At 45.0% G+C, this 24,507-nt stretch overlaps 2 protein-coding genes across 5 annotated transcripts in view; one reads left to right on the forward strand and one right to left on the reverse strand.

Moving 5' to 3' along the window:
- Nucleotides 1-24,507, reverse strand: part of RAB37 (RAB37, member RAS oncogene family) — a 79,215-nt gene that overhangs the window by 29,870 nt on the left and 24,838 nt on the right. For both annotated transcript variants that reach the window (XM_083598314.1, XM_083598311.1), the window contains exon 2: nt 10,976-11,086. In XM_083598314.1, the coding sequence (XP_083454440.1) occupies nt 10,976-11,086 (111 nt within the window). The remainder of the gene's footprint in view (nt 1-10,975; nt 11,087-24,507) is intronic.
- Nucleotides 11,845-24,507, forward strand: part of CD300LF (CD300 molecule like family member f) — a 122,008-nt gene continuing 109,345 nt past the window's right edge. The window contains exons 1-4 of one of the 3 annotated variants that reach the window (XM_083598264.1): nt 11,886-12,182; nt 14,177-14,509; nt 20,556-20,894; nt 23,595-23,664. In XM_083598264.1, coding sequence (XP_083454390.1) covers nt 12,125-12,182; nt 14,177-14,509; nt 20,556-20,894; nt 23,595-23,664 — 800 coding nt within the window. In that variant the 5' untranslated portion in view covers nt 11,886-12,124. Of the gene's footprint in view, nt 12,183-14,176; nt 14,510-20,555; nt 20,895-23,594; nt 23,665-24,507 lie in introns of all 3 variants that reach the window. The other 2 variants (XM_083598268.1, XM_083598262.1) reach the window with 2 other exon arrangements.

Consider the following 24,507-nt stretch of genomic DNA (forward strand, 5'->3'; position numbering starts at 1 on the left):
TCTGCCCATCTGGCTGGGTTTCCCCAGCCACTCTGGGCAGCTTCCAACAGAATATTAAAATACAATAGTCCATCAAACATTAGAAGCTTCCCTAAACAGGGCCGCCTTCAGATGTCTTCTAAAAGTCTGGTAGTTGTTTTCCCCTTTGACATCTGGTGGGAGGGCGTTCCACAGGGTGGGTGCCACCACTGAGAAGGCCCTCTTCCCCATGATATGCATCTCCTTCTCCCCATCTTATCTTCACAACAACCCTGGGAGGTAGGCTAGGCTGAGAGGATACAACTGGCCCAAGAGCACCCATGGCTGAGTTGGTGATTTGAACCTGGGTCTCTCAGGTCCTAGCCCAACTCTAATTAATATTAGGAAGCTTCTTGGCTTACAACAAATGGGGTGTGCCATGGGAGTCTTCTAGCTGTGTCAGATAAAAGGGGAAATTGCCTTCATGGTAGAAGAAACGTCTAAGAGCCTTGCCAACTTCATTTTTAATTGTGCTTTAAAAAAACCCACAGATTGAATCTCTTGCAGGCGTGGGGAGTGAAAGCATGCCAGTGATCATTTTGAATTATAGGCATGTTTGGAACAAACGCTGCTAAGACCAGTAAATATTTAAGGAAAAAACATTCTGTACTGCTGAAAGCTTCCTTGATAGTACAGTGCCTTTTATTCCAGATACGTGTGATTTATTAGATTTTGGGGCTTATGGGTTGGCTCATTGCCTTTTTATTGGCTGAACAACACTTATTTTCATTTTACCACCTGCTCTCTACAATCAGCAAGAGAGGCTCTTTTCCGTGTCCCACATAGCGTGGATGGTAGCAAGGGACAGGCTGATTTTATTTTATTTTTTGAATTTTTTGAATATTTTAAATAGTTGCTTTCAATTGTTTTTACCAATAATTTTATCATTTTATTCTTTTTGTAAACCACTTTGAATTTTTTTTTTTAAAAAATCAAGTGCTGTATAAATTTTATGAAATGAATGAGTGAATGAATAAATAAATACCTTCAAGCAAGTTGAAAACGCAATTCTCAAGATCAAACCTATTTTGCCTAAAATTGCCACAAGGGGGCAGGCTTGCGCTTCAGAGCATCTCAGAATTTATCCTATACAGTACTGTATATTTTGATAGCCAACTCATTCTGGGAGCAATGAGCCTCATGTAACCGAAACAGCATCTTCCTCACACTAAAGGAAGATATCAGCAGCCTTGGGGGAAGTCTAAGGTTTGCAAAGTTTACTAAAACAAATTAGAGGCAAAAACACCCCAATGACAGCTGAACATGTTTAGTAACTGCTGAACAATGACTAACTGGGGTTGGAAGAAAAACCTGGGGGATTGGGGGGGGGAGGTTTAAGGAAATTAAATGGAGTTTTCCTGAAAAGGGCACAGTTGGCTAGCATCCTGAAAAGGAGCACTCCACATATTTTCTTCCAGGTCCTATGTGTTTGCTATCTCAAATAGCAGCACTTCTGCAGAAATGAGTCATGGCCTTTAAAAAGTAACAAATTAATCAATTCAATTAATAGTGACAACAGCTTTTGCATTCTACCATAACTTTTTCCAAAAATGTTCTTCCACAGGGGAAAAATATTTTTGCCAAAATCACCCCTCCCTCTAGCAAGCAATCTAATCGTACATTTGTTGCAAATTACTCTGCTGATTTCATTCCCTTCACTCAGCCAGAAAGGGGAAAGGTCTCTCCTTTGTTAGGTAAAGGCAAAGGGACCCCTGACCGTTAGGTTCAGTCACGGCTGACTCTGGGGTTGCGGCGCTCATCACGCTTTATTGGCCGAGGGAGCCGGCGTACAGCTTCCAGGTCATGTGGCCAGCATGACTAAGCCGCTTCTGGTGAACCAGAGCAGCGCACGGAAACGCCGTTTACCTTCCCGCCGGAGCGATACCTATTTATCTACTTGCACTTTGACATGCTTTCAAACTGCTAGGTTGACAGGAGCAGGGACCGAGCAACGGGAGCTCACCCCGTCGTTGGGATTCAAACCGCCGACCTTCTGATTGGCAAGCCCTAGGCTCTGTGGTTTAACCCACAGCACCACTTGCGTCCTCCTCTCCTTTGTTACTATTCATCAAGCAGTAGGACAAGCAGTGGGTAAAGGTTATGAGATAGCCATTTATAATTAACAATCCTGGAGTGACTCCCGTGACCATATCAAACAAGAAAATACGACACATACCATATTTGGAATCTGGGTGACTATAACAGAAGAAATCACCTACAAGCGGATTGTGAACATGGAACATTTACACCGTTTATGCAGTTATGGGAAGTGGTGCCAGGGATGGTGGCCTTCAACAGATAGGCCCAAAAAGCAGTTCCCCTGGCCTGGTGCCTTCCAGATGTTTTGGACCACATCTCCCATCAGCCTCAGTCAGCGTAGTCAACGGTCAAGGATGGAGGGACATGCATCCCAAAACATCTGGATGGAAGGACACCAGGAAATGCTACTCATGTCACGTCACACATGCCCCTGGTTTTTTAAGAGGCCTTCTTCAAAAAACTGTGGAATGGGAGAGCCTACAGTTATGAGGCATTTCACAGCAGTGGCGTAACGTGGGCTGCTAGCACCCGGGGCTGGGAGGGAGGGAAACAGATAAAGTACACATGCACATTCAACTATCCAACAGCCTCCGCATCACCCAGGAGATTGAAACCACAGAGATAAAAAAAGAATAGTTGTTCCGTTGTCTGAAAAGATCACTTCCTGGTTTGCATGAAGAAGCTGTTTTCAACGGAGCCCAGCGATGTATTTGCGTAGCTGTATTGAGGCAGCACCAGGTGTTGAAACTTTCCATCCCTAACCGTTTTTGGTGCCCCTGTGGTCCCACCCCACGCCATGCCACTGTTTCCCAGAGCAGCGCAAGAAGTGCCACCATCTTGGGCTGTGGAAGAGGAAGGTTACAGACCTGGCTGGTGTGCTGTGCTGTGCAGGGTGCCTCTGGGATGGGGCGATGGAGCCCAAGGCTGAGTGGAATCCATCCAGGCAGGAGAGAAGGAAAGGCAGGAAGCAAAAGGCACAGACAAGGCGAGGAGGCAGGGCAAGGCAGGGCAAGGCAAGGCCGGCAAGCTAGGATCACAAGGCAGGAACACGGTGTGAGCAGCGGTTAAGCAGGACTCCTCAGATGGCCAAGGGCTAGCAGGTGAGAGCAGGAAGCTGACACGTGACTTGACTCTAGCCAATCAGGGGCAGAGGGAGATGGCCCTCCATCGCCTTTTCCTTCTCTGTCTCCCAATTCATTCCCCCCCCAAGCCAGACCCAAGTGGTGATGCGTAGAGCAGCCGTGTTCTGGCCTAGGAAATGTTTGGCCTTTTGCTCAAGTCCTCTCCTGGGTCTGATGCTTGCCACGAAGGGCCACTGTACCTTTCATTCAGTGGCAAAAGATAATAATATAATAAATTTATGCCCCGCCCTCCCCAGCCAAGACTGGGGTCAGGGCGGCTAACACAAGGTATAAAAACAATTGATTAAAATACAACTTAAAAACAAGATTTAAATAAGATGAAAAGATGAAAGCCATTTATGCACAACTAAGTGTGTGTGTGTGTGCGCACATCCTAAAAATGTACCTAGCCACAAGGGCCCAGGGACATCTCTGCTCACTGTGGTTGTTTCATTCCTTGCTCGTGGTAAATGGGTCATCTGTCGCATTTGGAATAAAATTGTTTGTTTGTTTGTTTCCCCGCCCATTTGGCTGGGTTTCCCCAGCACCTCTGGGTGCCTTCCAACACATATAAAAACATAATAAATTGTCAAGCATTAAAAACTGTGGGGTGTTTTTAATGTTTCTTTTAAAAAATGTTTTTTAATGATAGGCAGGCCTCAAATTGTCTTCTTCTCCCCTAGGGGTCTCTTCGGAAAGTGAACTGCCTTGAGTAGTGCATGGTTTAGTAGTTCAGACTTTAAAAGGCCTAAGCTTACAGACCTCCCAAGTGTTCCTATTTTCCAGGGACGGTCTGGGATTTACAAACGCCACCCCAGTTTCTGTTTTGATACTGGAATGTCCCACTTTCCCTTAGGACATCTTTGTTTTCATTGGGTAAATGTTGGAGGGTATGATAAAAAGGTACCCCTGCCCGTACGGGCCAGTCTTGCCAGACTCTAGGGTTGTGCGCTCATCTCACTCTAGAGGCCGGGAGCCAGCGCTGTCCGCAGACACTTCCGGGTCACGTGGCCAGCGAGACAAGCTGCATCTGGCGAGCCAGAGCAGCACACGGAACGCCGTTTACCTTCCCGCTGGTAAGCGGTCCCTATTTATCTACTTGCACCAGGGGGGGCTTTCGAACTACTAGGTTGGTAGGCGCTGGGACCGAACAACAGGAGCACACCCCGCCGCGGGGATTCGAACCGCCGACCTTACGATCAGCAAGTCCTAGGCGCTGAGGTTTTACCCACAGCACCACCCGCGTCCCATTGGGTAAATGTTGGAGGGTATGATAGTGAGGCATCTGATCAAGACTTGTATTTTAAAATGAGCTTAAAAAAAATATATTTGCAGATGCTTGTGTGTTTTTATGCCAGGCAGCTGGGTTTGGCAGATGTTTATCCTCCTGGACAAGAGCCCCCTTGATTTATAGCAGGAGCCAAAATTCTCAAAGTTGTAAAAAGGGAATTACAGCAAAGGTTACTAGGTTACTGACCCTACAGAATACAATCAAGCTGCAAAAGCACTAATTACCATGTGTCTCCCATTAGAGACTTGAGCCACAGGTTAAAGGGCAAGAGCTAATGGGAAAAGCAGCTGGCCAGGAAAGGGGTTGTAAACTGAAGAAGTTTTACTTTGAAAAGGCCTTTGCTTCTAAAAATCTATATATGTTATGTATGAAATATATTGGCTTAAATGTAATTATGCAAAAGATTTAGAAAGTAAGAAATGTTAGATTCTTATGTGAGATTCTTATTTCATAGAATCATAGAATCATGGAGTTGGAAGAGACCACAAGGGCCATCGAGTCCAACCCCCTGCCAAACAGGAAACACCATCAGAGCACTCCTGACATACGGTTGTCAAGCCTCTGCTTAAAGACCTCCAAAGAAGGAGATCTTTCATTGATAATGTGTGAGAATGTGAACCCAAGATCTCTGACCTCTGTTTAAAATAAAAATTTAAAACCATTAGCCATCTGTTTTGGAGGGCAATAGGGCAATAGGGCAAAAGGTGAAATGGTATTTAAGGTGCCTTGTAGAGGCAAATGTAAGATATATGACTACTTATTTGCCATTTATAGATAGAAGGAAATATAGCTCTTTGTCTCCCATAAAAGGCAATAGGAAATGGGTGTATCTTTTATGATTGGTTCTAGCAAACAGCCAATAGGAATTTCAACCAGGCTGATTGGGCAGAGGCAGCCAAAGGAGGAGCAAGGGGGCTAAGCTGAGGAAATATAAGTGCTGACCATCAGGGCTGGAGTAGGCAGAGCTTTGGTAACCATATACCACTGTGTCTCTCATTTATTTGTCTGACAAATAAATTATTATTTTAATTTCTCTATTGCTGCGTTGAATATTTCATTCCAGCTAAGCGTTAACCACAAGCAGGGTGCTACAATAGGATGTCCCTATATTCATCGGAGAAATGTTGGAGGGCCTGGTTATGCAACCACTGAGTCAAGAAGTAACTATACAACCTTTAAAAGACGTCTGAAGACAGCCATGTCCAGGGAAGTTTTTTTTAATGTTCAATGTTTTATTACATTTTTACATACCGGTATGTTGGAAGCTGCCCTGAGTGACTGGGGCAATCCAGTCAGATGGGCAGGATATAATAATAATAATAATAATAATAGAATAAAGTAAAGGTAAAGGGACCTCTGACCATTAGGTCCAGTAGTGGCCAACTCTGGGGTTGCGGTGCTCATCTCGCTTTATTGGCCGAGGGAGCCCATGTACAGCTTCCGTGTCATGTGGCCAGTATGACTAAACCGCTTCTGGCAAACCAGAGCAGCGCACGGAAGCCGTTTATCTTCCCGCCGGAGCGGTACCTATTTATCTACTTGCACCAGTGTGTTTTCAAACTGCTAGGTTGGCAGGAGCAGGGACCGAGCAACGGGAGCTCACCCCGTCGCGGGGATTTGAACCGCCAACCTTCTGATCGGCAAGCCCTAGGCTCTGTCCTTTAACCCACAGCGCCACCTGTGTCCCTAATAATAGAATAGGACATCCCTATTTTTATCGGAGAAATGTTGGAGGGTATGAGCTTATCCTGCGGGTTTTAGAGTTGGTCACTCATCCTTCTCAGACAGGTTGACAGGAGGGAGATTTTTGTGCACGCACACACACACACACACACGTAGAAACAACATATAAAGCAGGTCACAGGGTTGTTGCTGTGCATCATGGGTGCCAGCTATCCACACATTTCGGGGTGGGAAGCAATGGCTGGCAAAGTGGCATAAATGTGCCCTCTGCCCCGCTTATCCCAGTCACTGCGAGAGCTTTGCATATGTCAGCACTGCTCTTATCACTTAGTTTTGCTAGCTGTGTTATTAAAGAACACCTTGTGTGTGGGACACGCCATCGTGGCTCAGGCACAGTGTTGCTGCAAGATACCAAACAATGAAAAACAACAACAAGGGTGCTTTTGGGGGGGGGGACGCATGGCCTATACTGTATACATCGTGGCAGGAGCAGAACTAAGCCAATTAGAAAACCATTTAGCAAAAATAATATGTGCTTGAGGGTGCTTACACATGGCATGTGCATAAAAATCCAGGGTGCTGCTTCCGTTAAGGAAAAGGAGATTTACGAGGGGGCAATTTTTGGTAGATGTTTCTGCATGTGTGTGTGTGTGAGAGAGAAAGTGGAACAATATTTAGCTGCTTAATGGAACTTCCCCTCCCTTCTCACCCCCTTCTCACCCGCACTTCCTTTGAATTTGCTCCAGACAGCTGGGGGGTTGGGTAGGGTGGCTGAGCAGGGGAAGGAGGCGGTGCTCCATTGCGCACAAGTGGAAGTTGTTCCATGCATGTAATGACTTAAAGGAAGGTAAAGGGACCCCTGACCATTAGGTCCAGTCGTAACCAACTCTGGGGTTGCGGCGCTCATCTCGCTTTATTGGCCGAGGGAGCCGGTGTACAGCTTACAGGTCATGTGGCCAGCATGACTAAGCCACTTCTGGCGAACCAGAGCAGCGCATGGAAACGCCGTTTACCTTCCCGCCAGAGTGGTACCTATTTATCTACTTGAACTTTGACGTGCATTCAAACTGTTAGGTTGGCAGGAGCAGGGACCGAGCAACGGGAGCTCACCCCATCGTGGGGAGTCGAACCGCTGACCTTCTGATCAGCAAGTCCTAGGCTCTGTGGTTTAGACCACAGCGCCACCCATGGCCCTATGTAATGACTTGGTTGGATACAACCCCCAGTTCCTGTTCCCCCAACACACAGAGGGCTGTTTGTCTTCTTGTGGGGCTCCAGGTAGATATTTGCAGGGGTAAATATGCACCTGAAATGTTATTGGGGGGGAGAAGCAGTTTGCGGGTGGCGATTGCAGTGGGAAAGGGCTGGGCAATGGGTAGGGTTAAGCAGCCCTTTCAGCAGTAGAAGTATCCATCAAAAGTTTCCTTAGGTCTGAGACTGAAGGGCCTTCCTTTCACCTATTCTCTGGCAAGAGACCTCCTCTTTTAGGGGAAGGGTCACAGCTCAGTGACAGAGCATCCGCTCTGGATGCAGAAGGTCCCAGGTTGAATCCTGGCATCTCGAAATAGAACTGGGAGAGATTCCTGCCTAAATTGCTAGACAGCTGCTATCAGTCCATCTGCAATGCTGAGCGTGAGAGACCAATGGCTCAGTATAAAGCAGCTTCCTCTGTCCTCTGCTGCTGGGCTCTTTTTCACTCTCTGTAATTTTATGCAGGTGATGCCAGAGCGAGGGCTAAAGACCCATCTGTCCACCCAGGCATTTGTGAGGGTTTGTGAGTAGTATCTGACTGGTCTGCTATGGATTATAATGCATTCCATTGTATTTTCATGTGCTGATTTTATTGGAATGGCATTGTACGTATTGATTTGTTGTGTGCCTCCCTAGTATTACTGATGAGGAGTGGTATAGAAACGTTTTCAATAAATAAACACACACACAAATTTCAAATAAACAAACACGTGTGCGTGTGTGTGTGTTGGTGCCTAAGGCAGAAAATGTGTCTGATGCTCTCAATGGTAAACATAATAACAAACAAAATAATTGACAATGTGCTGCACTTTGGTGGTACTACACACACACACACACACACACACACACACACACCCTTGCATAGCAATAAGGCAAGTGGAAGTCCTATCAGTGCTCATTCTTTTTCTTCTGTTTCATTAGTAGCGGCTGACGATGGATAGGGGAAGAATTGGACAGAAACTTTCCAATGTTTATTACTGTCCTTTCCATGGGGTCAACCACCTGTGCTGAGATTGGGTTAATCTAGGCTGTGTGCTCTGACCGGCTGGCAACTTGGAAGGACTCCTCCTCCATGTTTCTAATGGATCTAGGAAGAGCCTCATGAGGCACCAACTTCATCAGCTGCAGTGGTGGCAACAGGGGTGAGAGGAAAGGAATGGAGAAAAGGAAGGAAAATAGCAGGAACAGCACAGGGTTCTAGGACTGGCTGAGGGATGGTGTAGAGAACCAGACACTTCTGTCCAGGACAGCCATAGATTTGGTATACTGAGCAGGTTCTGGGTCCTACCACCAACTTCTGTTGGTACAACTACCATCATCCCTGGCCACTGACCCTTCTGGCTGAGGCTATTGGGAACTAGAGTCTAATAATACCCATAAAAGGTAAAGGACCCCTGACAGTTAAGTCCAGTCACGGACAGCTCTGGGGTTGCAGCGCTCATCTCGCTTTACTGGCCAAGGGAGCTGGCGTTTGTCCGCAAACAGTTTTTCCGGGTCCTGTGGCCAGCATAACTAAGCCGCTTTTGGTGAAACCAGAGCAGCACACAGAAATGCTGTTTACCTTCCCGCCGGAGCGATACCTATTTATCTACTTGCACTTTGACGTGCTTTCGAACTGCAAGGTTGGCAGGAGCTAGGACAGAGCAACGGGAGCTCACCCTGTTGCGGGGATTCAAACCGCCCATCTTCCAATCGGCAAGCCCTAGGCTCTGTGGTTTATTTTTTATAAATATTTATTAAAATTTTTAGAAGTTCAAAAAGAAAATACAAAAAACATCATTTTAAACAAAAAAAGATAAAATACAAAAGATACAACAAAAAATAAAAAAGAAAGAACAGAAAATTAGGATCCATTAAGCAAAAAGAAAAATCAAAGAAAAATACGGCAAATCTTCCCATTACTTATCTTTCATTAGCTTATTTCCCTGACCTCCTCACACCTCCCTTTTTTGTATTCTAGGTCACTTATCCATTTCAGCAAATCCTTTCCCTCCTTTCAAATTTTTGTCCTGTAAATTTATCTTGATATTAATATAACTTTACTTTCCCTCCTTTCACCAATTAATGGTCTGTTTTTTCCTAAACCTTTATATCATTTCTGCTAAAATCACATAAATTCATTCCAACATCATTCTAACATTGATTAATTTTGCAGTGTTTCTGTAGATAGTCTTTAAATTTCTTCCAATCTTCCTCCACCGACTCTTCTCCCTGGTCTCGGATTCTGCCAGTCATTTCCTCCAGTTCCATATAGTCCATCACCTTCATCTGCCATTCTTCCAGAGTGGGTAGATCTTGTGTCTTCCAATACTTTGCGATAAGTATTCTTGCTGCTGTTGTAGCATCCATAAAGAAAGTTCTATCCTTCTTTGGCACCAATTGGCCGACCATGCCCAGGAGAAAGGCCTCTGGTTTCTTCAGAAAGGTATATTTAAATACCTTTTTCATTTCATTATAGATCATCTCCCAGAAAGCCTTAATCCTTGGGCATGTCCACCAAAGGTGAAAGAATGTACCTTCAGTCTCTTTACATTTCCAACATTTATTATCGGGCAGATGATAAATTTTCGCAAGCTTGACTGGTGTCATGTACCACCTGTATATCATTTTCATTATATTCTCTCTTAAGGCATTGCATGCCGTGAACTTCATACCTGTGGTCCATAACTGTTCCCAGTCAGCCATCATGATGTTGTGTCCAACATCTTGTGCCCATTTAATCATAGCAGATTTCACCGTTTCATCCTGAGTATTCCATTTCAACAGCAAGTTATACATTCTTGACAAATTCTTAGTTTTGGAATCTAACAGTTCTGTTTCCAATTTTGATTTTTCCACCTGGAAGCCAATTTTTTTATCCAAATTATATGCCTCCATTATCTGATAATAGTGAAGCCAATCTCGCACTCTATTTTTTAATTTTTCAAAACTCTGCAGTTTTAATCTGTCTCCCTCTTGTTCCAAAATTTCCCAATATTTCGGCCATTTGGCCTCCATATTGAGTTTTTTCTGAGCCTTCGCTTCCATTGGTGACAGCCACCTTGGGGGCCCTAGGCTCTGTGGTTTAACCCACAGCTCTGTGGTTTAACCCATAGGACCACAGATTTCTCACCCCCAACGTAGTGATATCTGGAACCCCATAAATAGGTGTAACATCCTGGTGTTTAGGCCAGTTTCCTGATGATGCAGTCTTCGATTTAATTTGCTACCACCATTTGCTGGGCTTCATTGCACAGAAAGCCAGATGTCAGTACTTGTACAGTGGTACCTCGGGTTACATACGCTTCAGGTTACATACGCTTCAGGTCACAGACTCCGCTAACTCAGAAATAGTGCTTCAGGTTAAGAACTTTGCTTCAGGATGAGAACAGAAATCGTGCTCCGGCAGCGCGGCAGCAGCGGGAGACCCCATTAGCTAAAGTGGTGCTTCAGGTTAAGAACAGTTTCAGGTTAAGTACGGACCTCCGGAATGAATTAAGTACTTAACCCGAGGTACCACTGTATAGTAAAGGTCTGCCCTCATTTAAGTAACCATTCTCAAACATGCCTAGAGTAGCCAAGTGGCCCTTACGGTAAATCCGATGCCCACAGTTGCAGAAAAAGAGCCTGGTATGAACTTGCCCTGGTCAAACTGAACCAGCAGTGATGTCTTCCCAACTCCGCTGTCTCCAACCAGGATAGTCTGTGGGAATCAGACAAAAAAAAAATCAGGTTAGCGTCCGAATTAAAAGGGCCGAGGCCCCATTTCTCTGTTCTCAGTGTACAAATGCTGGCAGCAGATTAATTGGTAACTTTGTAATACTGGAGAGACGTGGTTAGACATGGGTTTGAGAGCATGACACCCACAGGAATATTTCAGGGGGAGAAGCAAAGTAAATACAGCTGTACCTTGGTTTTCGAACAGCTTAGTTCTCGAACCTTTTGGCTCACAAACGCCGCAAACCCAGAAGTGAGTGTTCCGGTTTGCGAACATTCTTTCGGAAGCCGAACGTCCGACGGGGATTCTGCAGCTTCCAATTGGCTGCAGGAGCTTACCACAGCCAATCAGAAGCCGTGCTTTGGTTTTCGAACGTTTTGGAAGTCAAACGGACTTCATTCAACTTCCAAGGCACGAATGTACTCCAAACAAATAAATGCACATAATTGACATCTAAGAACAGGCCCTTCATTTCTGATAAATCAGCTGACGTTGCAGCAGTGAGTCCTGGGTAGACCTGGCCTCTGAGAACCTTGTGTTCCAAGTCTCTCTCGTTTCTCAGTGGGGTAGATCAGCAGTCCAGCAACAGGAAGACCTAGCATCCAAACAAAGTATTTCAACGTACCACTGCAGCCCTCAATCCTGTCCTTGGCTCCCTTCACCTGTTTGAGCCCTTCATTAATTGCACTGCATCTACAACCAGCTTCATAGCCCAGCCCCACCTGTTCTTCCATTAAAAAAAAAAAAAAAAAAACCTTTGACAAAATTGCAGACAGAGATTACAAGATTTCAGTCACGCTGACACTTCTGCTTTTTGCTTCCGACAGCATTATGAGAAAATGAAACTGCTGCAATGGCCAGGGCAGGCGAAGGGAATCAGGAAGAAAGCAGAAGCAGGAGAAGAAGCCTATTCACCCTAACTCAAGTGGATGGGGAGGGGGGAACAAAGCACCGTAAAAGAGAAGTAGCCGTGCATTCAAAAGAGCAGGCACAGAAGAAAGGAGATCATGCAAGTCTGCAGCGATGGTCAGCATGCGGCAATGGCACTTCATTCTGGGAATGTTATTCTTCAACCTAAAAGGTGAGTGGTTTGTGTCTGCCTGTTTACCCTGAACGGTCAGGGACATACAGGGTAAGATGGGAATTGGGGGTAAGCGTGTGATAATTTCTGCAATTTAGAGGCAGCCTGACCCATACACAAGAGATACGTGCCTTCAGAGTTTGCCTTCTGGCAAGATGCAAGGAGTTGCAGCAATGCAAAAGAGCCAATTTTGCACTGGCTCCATAGCTTAAATTTATGGAGTGTGGGGTGGAATTTCAGAATTTAATGCATTCTGCCAATACCTTCAGGGCAGTGGGGGAGGGGGCTGTTAGGAAGGAAGCTGTGTGGACACAGACTAATTTCTGTGGAGTAAAGAGAGCAATTCCCCCCTTGTCACAAGCTGCCCATCCCTGGTGTGGAGAGAGTCTCTCTCTACACACCAGGGATAGGCAGCTTGGGACAAGGGGGGAATTGCCCTCATTACCCTGCAGAAATTGGTGTCGTTGACACAGGGCTGAAGAGATTGCACCCTCAGCACGACCATTTCTGCTTGCCTGGTGGAACCACCTGTCCTCTCCGTCCCCTGCACGCTGTTCCGTGGTTCCCCCAGCCACCCACCCGCCCTGAGCCAGTTTGGGGACGAGGCACGCAAAGGAAGGAGAGGAGGGAAAGCCCTGCTGCACTACTAGAAGTCCTTGGGTGGATCCAGCCCACTGAACTATCAGATGTGCCCAGCAGCCCCTACAGCTTTGTCTCCTAAGCTGGTTGGGGGAAATGAAGTGCTCTGCCTGGTCTTTAGAGGACCATCTCTAAATAGCAGTGCTTTATCTCCTGTTCTTGGCGCTGATGAATGATCTGTGCAAAGGAAAGGCAGCACTTCCAGGCACCCCAACCTCAGCGCTGGTTTAGGAAAGTATGGAAATGCTGGTTGTGTGTGCATGTGTGCACATGCCTGTCTCTGCTTGTGTGCAAGAGTGAGCAACTGTGTGAGTGTAAGATATTGCAGTGCAGTTTCTTGTGGGGAATGTGCATGTGCAAGAAGTGTGTGTGTTTGTGTGTGTGTGTGTGTGAGAGAGAGAGAGAGATTTCTAAGTACACTGTATGTTTAGTGTACATGCATGTGTGCGCATGTGCACATCCATTAAGCGATGTCTACCGCTGGCATGTGGCATTTGCAAAGTTGGCTATCAATAAGGGTTCTGGGCCCAAAAGGGTTAACCACCCTTGATCTAAAAAATGAAGTTTAACACTCATTATCTTTTCAATATGAAGATTAAGAATTTCCCAACAATTCACATGATCACCACCTCCTGCCAAATCCTAGCGGCTGAGGGGTCTTCACCCCCCCATAAAACAGTTGATGGGCATTGCCATTCAAATGTGTGTGTGTGTGTGTACGCGTATTCATTGCGTCATGTGATCGATTATGTGGGGCGGGGCTTTCCTGTCCCCCATATTTTATTCAAGTTGGTTGGCACACACACCCCGTAGCAGTGACTTTAGTGTATACCATCAACTCATCAATCATAGACCCCAATATGAATGATTTAGTAACTGCACCTTCCCTGGCCTGATCAGATCCCCCTCACTCGCTTGTTTATTGCCTCCATACCCAAAGACAGCAGAAGTCAGGGGCCAACACAGTTCCTGCTCAACTAGTGAAAAGAACTAGAAGTGTGCATGCACACGAAAGCTCATACCAAGAACTAACTTAGTTGGTCTTTAAGGTGCTACTGGAAGGAAAAAAAATTTTTTTTGTTTTGACTATGGCAGACCAACACGGCTACCTATCTGTAGTGAAAAGAACGGCAGATTTAAGCCTTGCATCCGGGATAGGGGAAACCTGTGGCCCTCCGGAAGCTGCTGTTAACTCCCAACATTAAGTACCATGAACTGACATGCCAGAAGAATAGAGGTGGGGTGGGGTGGATTATTGGAGTTCTGATCCAGCCACGAAGATGTGTAATTTTATATTTTTCCATGATACTAGTTGGAGAGCTAATGCCTTACTTCAGATTTATTCTGCTTTTCAGGTTGCATGTCTGCTCTGACTGGTCCTGAAGCACTGAGTGGATTTTTGGGCAGGTCACTCTCTGTGAGATGCAAATATGATGCTGGGTTTAGGAATTATGTAAAATATTGGTGCAAAGGAAGTGTACAGAGCAGTTGTGAAATAGTTGTTAGGACGACAGGATCTGAAGAAGAAAGGACGGCTGACAGACTTTTTATCAAGGATAATCAAACTTGTTTGGAATTCACAGTCAGACTGGAGAACCTCACACAGCAAGATGCTGGGATTTACTGGTGTGGCATAACAAGAGCTGGCTATGATCCTGGATTCACTGTAAATATTACTGTTCTCCCAGGTGAGTCCTGTTTCCAAGCACCACAGGAAACTCAAAAGCCAAATACAGCTAAAAGGGGAAGAAAACCTCAGAGGGGAACTACGTTCTGTGCACATTAACCCCAAAGTTGGTTACTCCTTGGTAAGCTTGCATAGACTTGCAAATATAAAGGAGAGTTGCTACTTTTATACTTTAAAAAATGACAGGCAGTGGATATTTTGATCATTTCTCGCTTTCCAGAATGAGGTTATTTTATCCTTTAAGCAAGGAAATAATGGTAAACGAAACAAATTTTGTTTTATGTTGTTGCCAGCTGAGATGGCCCAGTTGGTAGACCGTGAGTCCCTTAATCTCAGGTGCACATTGGGCAAAAATATTCCTGCATTGCAAGGAATTGGACAACTCTACAATTTTATGATGCAGGTACAGTCAAACCTTAGTTGTCGAACTTAATCCATTTCAGAAGACTGTTCGACAACTGAGGATCAAAGGGCAGTCAGCAAAGTCAATGGAGAAAAAAGGGAAAAAAACTCCCCAGAAGCTGTTCAGCTTCTGAAAATCGTTTGAAAACTGGAGCAGTTACTTCTGGGTTTTCGGCATTCGGGAGCTGAAATGTACGATAACGGAGGCGTTCAGGAGCTGAGGTTTGACTGTATAATATTCACATTAAGGAAATCTATGCTTGCAGAGTTGTCTTCCGCCATAGATTATCTGCCAGCAAGGCTGCGTGAACTGACTGGAATGAATTCGAAATCTCAAAGGACATGCCTGCAACACAGTCCTTTCCCAGGTTGACTGTAGAGCAGCCCCATGTCAGCACATGAGAAAACCCAATGCCAGACTTAGGATTTCTCCCATCTCAAGTAAAAGTGTCAAACTGGGAGGAAATGTGCTTGGAAGCAGGGAATTGTAACCCACTTCCCGCTAGAATTATCTTCCCAAGTTGTTCCCTGTCACTCTGTGATAAAAGTGACCCTGAAGCCATTTGTACGGTATACCCCGTAATAACATGGATCAGGGCAACATGGATATTTAAAATAAATAAATTAAAACCCGCCACTAAAATTTGGGATCCCATCAGATCTCACAATTTCTGTGCTATGCTACAACAGGCATTGTGTTATTCATGGGGTGTGTTATATAGCATTGATCTCTCACAAAAAAGCTCACAGCATCTTACCTTTGTTTAAAAACATTTGTTCATCCTCGCAGCACTTCCTTTACCACAGGGTAAAGGTAAAGGTAAAGGGACCCCTGACCTTTAGGTCCAGTCGTGGCCGACTCTGGGGTTACAGCACTCATCTCGCTTTATTGGCCGAGGGAGCCGGCATACAGCTTTTGGGTCATGTGGCCAGCATGACCAAGCCACTTCTGGTGAACCAGAGCAGCGCATGGAAACGCCGTTTACCTTCCCGCCAGAGCGGTACCTATTTATCTACTTGCACTTTGACACGCTTTTGAACTGCTAGGTTGGCAGGAGCTAGGACAGAGCAATGGGAGCTCACCCCATCGCGGGGATTCAAACAACCGACCTTTTGATCGGCAAGTCCTAGGCTCTGTGGTTTAACCCACAGTGCCACCCACATCCCTTACCACAGTGTAGAGTGAACCTATTGCTCCTGTATGGTAGCTTGAGAAAATGCTTTCTATTACATTGCAAGATTGATTATCAGCAACAACTTGGTAAGGAGGGGAGGGGGACTTGGCTTTTGACTGCCCAGTGGATACCAGGCTTCCAGATGACCTGTTTATGGAGCATTCATCCTGACGTGCTTTCAGGGAGATTGGATGACCCTGGCTATTTGATGAGAATTCATTCTGATTTGTTCACAGAGGGGTTAGATGGCATTGTGTCAAAGCAAGCGCCGTCCCACACTTTCCAATTGCATGTTGCCATCACTTTTCCTTGTTCCCAAAAGCCAGATCCTTTGGGAGGCAGATTTGTTGCACATGGCCTCCCAGTCAACTATCACTGCGCAACCTTAAGTTTATGCATATGTGATTAAATCCCACCCCAAAATAGTGACTGCCTGGAAGCATCCACAGTCAAGAGGAAGCGTAAATAAGACACTAATGGTTGAAACAATGTCCTGTTCTATTCTCAGAGGGTTTTTTTTTTTACTATGGTACGTGCGTCTTGCCAAGATTGCGGAATGTACTGCGTGGCATCATAGTGAAATTTGTTGTAATGCAACTCCTCCTCTGTAGCACAAATATATCTCTGTCAGAAAGGAAGCTCCTTAATTCGTAAGATGCACTAGCTCAGTAGTTCATTTACCGGGCTAAAGTTGAGTAGAATTTCCCAGAAACTGAGCAACATGGACGAGAAAGGGAAGTCTGGGGGAATCCCAGTGCTTTGAAGTCACAAGCATCTGAGTAAGATGTTGCGGAGAGAAGCATCTCTCTTATGGTGTGGCTTCAAGGTGTTGTGTGTGTGTGTTGCCTGCCCCGTGTCCTCCTTCTTTGCAAATCTCAAGTGAAGGAGCACAACATTTGAGACTGATTTTTGGGGTGTGCTTTTTGGAACTAACAGCCCCGCTCCCAATGTTCTCTAATGGTTGCTGGTAGGAATATTGTGTACCATGTGCACTAAGACATAGCACTGGTAGCATTCAGTGGAATATTCACAGACAGCTAACCTACTGACCAGGTGTCTCGTTTCCCCCCCCTTATTGGTAAGCAGCTGCAGAGATCTCCACATCTGATCAGAGCAACATCCCCGGGGGAAAGGTTTTAGGCCTCCTTACCTCTAGGTCCCATTTCATGGATACAAATATGCTCTCCAGAAGCTGCTCTTAAGCCTTGTGGAAGTTAATGAGAGTGATTCACTGTGGGCTCTTCCACACTTCTCTTTGTCCTGCAATTTCTTCCTTTTGGTCTTTTCTTTTGTCCTACTGTTTCCCCAGGAAAACCCACTGAGGGCTCACTTCTGCTTGTCTTGTGCCTAAAAAGCACAGGTTTAGCCTTTGCCCCGCAGCTTTCTCCTAGGAAAAACAACCCTCTTTAGTGCTAAATCGGAACAAAGACAATCTGTGGAAAATCCAATTGCCATTTGTTCTGATTCAGCACTAAAGATCGGGTTTCCCCAGGAGGAACAGCAGGGCAAGCTGAGGTGGGGAGTAAGCCCTGAATTGGAACAAAAGTCGATCTGCAGAAAACCCCAATTGACATTTGCTCTGGTTCAGTGGTAACTACCAAGTTTTCCCTGGAAAAGCAGTGGGACAAAAGAGAGACCTTTCACACCCATGTCCAGAAGTCACCAATCAAACATAAATGCAGATGAGCCCTGTGAATCAGGCAAAATGCTCATGATTTGGTAAACATTTTGAGGGGGGGGGATGATTTCAGCCTGCTTCTAGCAGCAGACTGACCTGATCCAATATTTGCAGACTTACTTAGTACTCAGAATGCAGTTCCCAGGAAGATTACGCATGTCTGTGGATTTTGCAATTTCATTTTGGTGCACTAAAAGTGCACATAAAAAGTTAGTTTTCAAGTTAAAAATGACTGTGTACTAAAACATGCATTTTGCATTGAAATGCATTGGAAAAAATGTGTATTTTTCACAAAAAAGCCCATATAGAATGCATACGTTTTAAATGTGGACTTCTCTTCCATTCCTTCAAAAGATCTGCACAAAATGGCATGGAGCAGGACTATAGCTGAGCACCAGCTAAACTGAAACAGGATGGAATTAGGCTGCTGAGTCCATCCTTAATTCCCCCCTACACTTCCTCCCTCAAACTATTTCAGCTGTTACATGCCTCTCAAAGATAATAGAGATAATAGAAATAGAGGAGTGAAAAGTGACCTATGTGCAAATTTAGATATTAAGCTTGCCTTCAAAATTCAATAACATTCCAGCTGTTGAGGAAGGAGAACAACTGTATATTAGTGATCACAACGCAGAGCCTTTTCTGTCACCTTCTCCAGTTCCCGGTGGCATGTAGACTTAACAAAAAATCCTGAATGTTTTCCTAATCACAGATCTCATGAAGCTTGTTTTGTCGACACTTGCCAATTTTATTAATGGTGCTGCGTTTTCTGTTGTTCCATTTTTTTCATGTTTTTTAAAAATTAAGTATAGTTCAATATATTTTTTAGAATACTTTCACAAACCAACCAACCCACAAGCAAACACACACACACAAGCTCTCTCAGTGTTGCAGAATGCCACAGAATATAAAATGCAAAAAAAATAAAATAAAGGCACATTCGCGCTAGCTAGCTATTTATGTGAAGGAAACGAGTGGTTTAGATGCTGCAAGGGGAAGGAAGCAGCAGAACATGCTGGGCAGCTGCAGCCACAATAGAAGAACAGACAGCTTTCCCAGAGCTGAGTTTGTTTGCACAGAACTGGTTGGAAAGGGCTGTGAAGCAGCCATGCAGCAAGAAACCTAAAGAGTTATTAGGTGTACCTGAAACACTTCTCTTTGTTTCAGGTGAACAACTCATATTTCCCCCCTCCACGACATACATACTGCTTTTATTAAATATTAATATTCTTTTCATGATATCTATTTAACATTATTTTTTTAAAAAAACAAGAACACCAGAATTGTTTTCACCAGTGCCTTTTTTAAAAGACACTGAGAGAATCGGGGCAGAATGTACATTTGAAGCTCCTCCCTGCCTTTTCCTTCTCACAGCACCTTGTGGCCCTCCATGCCTGGGGGCCCCTCTGAGAAGGTGAGCACTGGCGGAGGAATGGGGGTGCGGGGGGTGCAGTCCGCCCCGGGTTTCATCCCTGGGGGGGGGTGTGACATTGCTCTGCCACCCCTGGGACACTGGCCCCGCGGGCAGCTAGCTCCGCCCCTGGGTGCACAGCATGTGTGCCGCTCCGGGTGCCAGAGCAGCTAGTCCCGCCTCTGAAGGCAAGGAGCGTGGCAAGGAGCGAATGAGCTTTCTCAGTAGGATCTCCTCTTTTGCAGAATGCGCTCCTCAGGAAAACACGCCTGTGGCACAACGCACCGGATAAGAAATTCCTGTTTGCTCAGAATTTTTAACTTAAGATTGCACAGCAATATAATTTGTGGCCTCTTTGTGCTCATCTCTTAGTGGAGTTGAGTAGGACCCCTCCTTGTTGTTATTAAATTATCATCATCATCATCATCATCAACATCTGTTACACTGGTACCTCAGGTTACATACGCTTCAGGTTACAGACTCCGCTAACCCAGAAATAGTACCTCGGGTTAAGAACTTTGCTTCAGGATGAGAACAGAAATCGCGCAGCAGCAGCGGGAGGCCCCATTAGCTAAAGTGGTGCTTCAGGTTAAGAACAGTTTCGGGTTAAGAATGGACCTCCGGAATGAATTAAGTACTTAACCAGAGGTACCACTGTAGTCACTTTATCTTGCCCAAGGCAACTCAGAGCGACTTACAACACACACACAAAAAATATCTAGCCTGTTTGCATTGCATGAAGTGCAATAATAAAAGGTACGTCACAAAATCGGTTGGCACAGGGTGTCCGTGTTGGTAGGAAGCGCCTTAAGATACAACCTCTCACCTCAAGAGATTTGACTTCTAGAGCTCCGCAGGTTGCTAAGGTTGTTCAGTTGTTGTTGACTTAACAACTCTTGGAATCTTTATTTTAGGGTGTTTCATTCTGTGTATTTAGTTTGAAATTATTCAGAGGATGTTTGATATGCTATATATTTGTTAGTCACTTAGGAACGTTTTGGGGTTTTTTTTGGTAGAAAGCAATGAATAAATGCAATAAATAATGACAGTACCTACTCAGAAGCAAGCCCTCACTGAGTCTCTGCCCACTTACCTGGGAGTAAACCTCCCTGAATTCAGTGGGACTTACTTCTGTGTACATATGATTACAGTGTTAATGAAACTTATCCACGGTTGTATATTTCTTATTTTTTATGATTACTCCAAGATTATATTTTCTAATGGCATCTTGTGTTGAGTAAGAACGCAATGCATGAAAACTGAGACTAAGTGATAGAATTCCAAACTAGCCCCGCGCCCCCCCTTTGGCCTAATGTCCCTAGTGTTACTTTTCCATGCAGAAGGAGAGGGTTGTGAGTGTTGTTTACTCTGTTCTTTTCAGGTCCTTACTCTGGATTACCCATCATCAGTAATAGTACAGTGAGTGGACCCGTGGGTGGGTCGTTATCTGTCATATGCCGTTATTCAGAAGCATATGAATCCTATCTGAAATTCTGGTGCAAGGATCTGAATTACCAGTGCAAGAAAATTATTGAAACAACAGAATCATCTTCCCTAGTGAAACAGGACAGATTCTCTATCAATGACAATCGTAGCCTCTGCCTATTTACAATTATTACAGAGAACCTGACCCTGGAGGATATTGGGCAATATCGGTGTGGGGTAAATATACCACTTGGGTTTGAGGATTATTTTCCAGTCACTGTGGTTGTCTTGCAAGGTAAGTTCTTTCTCTGACTTTTTGAGACAGATTTGGAAGTCAACATTCATGTTAGTACAAAAAACAAGGGGTACACGTTATGAGCTAAAAAGCAAAAAGCAGACAAAAGCATGCAAAAAGCTGATTCGAAAATTTAATTTACCATATTTTTTGCACCATAACACTCACTTTTTTCCTCCTAGAAAGTAAGGGGAAATGTCTGTGCGTGTTGTGGAGCGAATGCCTGCGGGTGGCGGGGGGGATCTGCTGCAGTCGTGAGCAGAGGATCCATGGTTCCCCTTCCTTTCCTCCTCCGTGGTTACAAAGCATGGATCCACATGGATCCTCAGGATTTTTGCATTGGGCTACTCCAAACTCACTGTCAGGTCACATGTCTGTGGCCACAGCATGAACCACAAAAATCATATATCCACTATTTCGTTTAGAATATTTTTTTTTCTTGTTTTCCTCCTCTAAAAACTATGTGCGTGTTATGGTCTGGTGTGTGTTATAGAGCGAAAAATACGGGTATGTGAATAGTAGTGTTTTCGGCATCAGATGCTCATGAGCAAAAAACAGACAGGGTAGCTAGCATAAAGCACCTGATTCCAAATACATCCTTCATCATTGTACATACATATTGCATAAAGGGGACCAGGAAAGATTTTCTTCAGTGAGGCTTTTATGATCATAAGATTGCAATATGTATATACACTGATGAAGGATGTATTTGAAAACGGGTGCTTTATGCTAGCTACCCTGTCTGTTTTTTGCTGATTAGCATTTCATACTAAAAACACTCAAATTCATGTTAGGGCATTGGGTACCAGAGGAGGGGGCCAAAGAACTGGCCCTCCCCGCTTTTCCATTGCTATTCTCTGCATACAATGATTTTGCATGCGGTCGATGGTAGCAGTGGCTCAGGGCATTGATCCCACCTTACAGTTGGTTCAAATGTTCAGGAAAAGGACATTTTGCATTCATCCCAGACCAACAGGCAGGAACTGCAGAGAACTAGGAGGCTGTAGAAGCCTATGTCGTGTGAGGATGAACAACCTAAGAATGGAAATATACTTTGCAATCCAAAAAATTAAGTACTTGTCTCACAATAAGCAACATCCTTTCCCTGCAATCTCAGATTACTGGAATTGCCCGAATGCTGGGGAGGAGCTACAGCTAGACCAGGAAGGTGGCGGCAGATGTGAGGAACGCCTGTCGCTCTCTGTTTCCCCAGGAAGTTCTCTTGCTTTCATTTTGAAGTTCTTGTACAATTCCTCACCTACCAAGCCATAGAAAAGCAAACCTCAGTTGACCATAACCGTGTGTCAGATGCATGACCATGGAAGGAGTTCTGCGGTCATAGTTGGAACACATATTGAATGTGGGACCATTGACATTTGCCTTCTGTCTTGTGCAATCGGTATGGGAAACTACTTTACGTTACAAACTCCCAGACCAAGTTGGTCCTTGCTTAATAAATATATGTTGAAACAGTTCACAACAACTTGTTTCAAGCAGTCTACTCTTCATATTTGAATTCATATTGAGGGTGACAATTGCTCATGCATACCCTCCAACTATCCCTATTGTAAAGGAACATTCCTGGATTTAAAGAAGTCACCCCGGCTTCTGATTGGATCCCGGAATGTCCCAGGGATACGTCAGTGCTTGAAGCCAGTGCTGGCACTTGCTGTGGTGCTGCGCTCTTCCGTGAGTCAGCTGACTAGGGCCACACTCTGGCATCCCTATTTTCATCAGGGGAATGTCGGAGGGTATGCTAACATTGCTCTAATCTACCACCACTTCCCTCACTTCTGTACCAGCTTCCCTGTAGAGCTTTCTGTCCATTGTGCTTTTTTGATTTTGACTTCAAGCATTGCAGTACATGTGGTTACTAGGCCCCGCGATGGGCAAGGATTACAGGTGTTTTGTTTTTTCTTCTTCCTCAGCCTTCTGCTCTGCCACTCTGAGGCTGGTGCCAGCATGAAGGCAGGTTACCTGACTCCGCTTTACCTGTGAGGCTGAGATCTGAGTCAGGCAACCTCATGCAAACAGTTGGTTGTGTGTAATATCAGAGGTTGCACAAGATTCTCCTCGCAGTACTGTTCTTACCACAGAAGAGGAACAGCGAACTCATGCTGGTCCCCAGCTCCAGCCACTACACCGCTCACATCAGTAAACGGTTGAAGTAAGCAGCTATTTGCACAGGAAAGAAAGCTGATGTATCGTCTAACCAGGGCTCCTTCCAGACTAAGCTATTTTATGGGCGATATTCAAACACAGACCAGGAAATTTAGGTGGCGCAACCATAGTGAGTTTCATGTTTCTCTGCAACAAATCCACTCTCCTGGCAATTTGACTTTTTGCAGGAAAGAAAATGCACTAGAAAGTGTGCAGTAACACTTAATTTGCCTTGATGTCACACAACTTCCCTGCGAAGGATTACGAATGACTGCTCAGTGAACAGCTGACATTGTATAACCTCCTTGCAAAGTTTATGCAAACAGATTGGGATGAATGTTCGACTAATTGGCCATCTGGAAGTGGCCTGGCTCTTAGAAACTGAGTGAGGCTCGGTTTCAACGATGACAGATGTAGGCAGCCATCCAGAGGAACTGGTGGAATCATGATGCCTTCACACATGCACTCTTGACTGTACAATATAATGGTATATACATATAGAGAGGTGGGATGAAGTCTGTGTTTTTGTCTCTGTTTTAGAGCCTCTCACTACTACAGCAGCAGCAGCAGTAACTACCAGAGGCCCAGACTCAGACTCCGAACCACCAGGGTAAGGACTCACACGGAACAGCAGATGTCTGTCAAAATGCTGGTGTAGGGAAATCTAAGACGTGCAGCTCATTTCCATTTGTGGTTTCCAGCTTCTGCTGTGACACAGTGCTGCTTTGTGTAAGGAGCAAAAGGCTAGCTAACCACTGAGCAGCCCATGTGAAGTATTTCACATGTTATGTTAATTCTGACATGGAACAAAAAACATTTGTTCTCCTAATTGCCAATTGGGAATTTCGGCAGGATACTTTCAGAGCAGGGGTGAAGAACCAATGATCCTCCAGATGTTGTTGGACTACAGTGGTGCAGTAGTTAGAGTGTTGGACTAGGGGCCAGGAAGACCAGGGTTCAAAACCCCACTGAGGGATGAAGCTCAGTGGATGTCCTTCAGCCAGTCACATCCCTCAGCTTAACCTACTTCACACCATTGTTTTGAAGATAAAATCGGGAGGCGAGAGCCATGGATTCCACCTTGAGCACCATGGAGGAAAGTGGGATCTAAGGGAACGACTAAATTATTTTCAACATCCCTGATCATTGGCAATGCTGGCCAATGAGAGCTGAAGTCTAACAATATCAGGAGGGCCATTGGTTTCTCCATCCCTGATGTAGAAGGAAAGAGATCTGCAAGAAGAAGGGAGAAGGGGCATTGGAGATGTCAGCTCCTAGTCACGCAGCAGCAAAAGTAGGGAGTGGAGTTTATCCTTCCCCTTTATCACAAACCAAAGGGATTTCTCTCCTGCGGAGGAAGATTCAGAGCTTCCAAATTCTAACCAGCAAGGTCCCATTCACATTGCAGAGCTACGTGCCAAAGAACAAGCAGCAACCAACGCATCATGTCTCA

Source organism: Podarcis filfolensis (genome assembly GCF_964270895.1).
Source record: "Podarcis filfolensis genome assembly, chromosome: 2".
NCBI lineage: Eukaryota > Metazoa > Chordata > Lepidosauria > Squamata > Lacertidae > Podarcis > Podarcis filfolensis.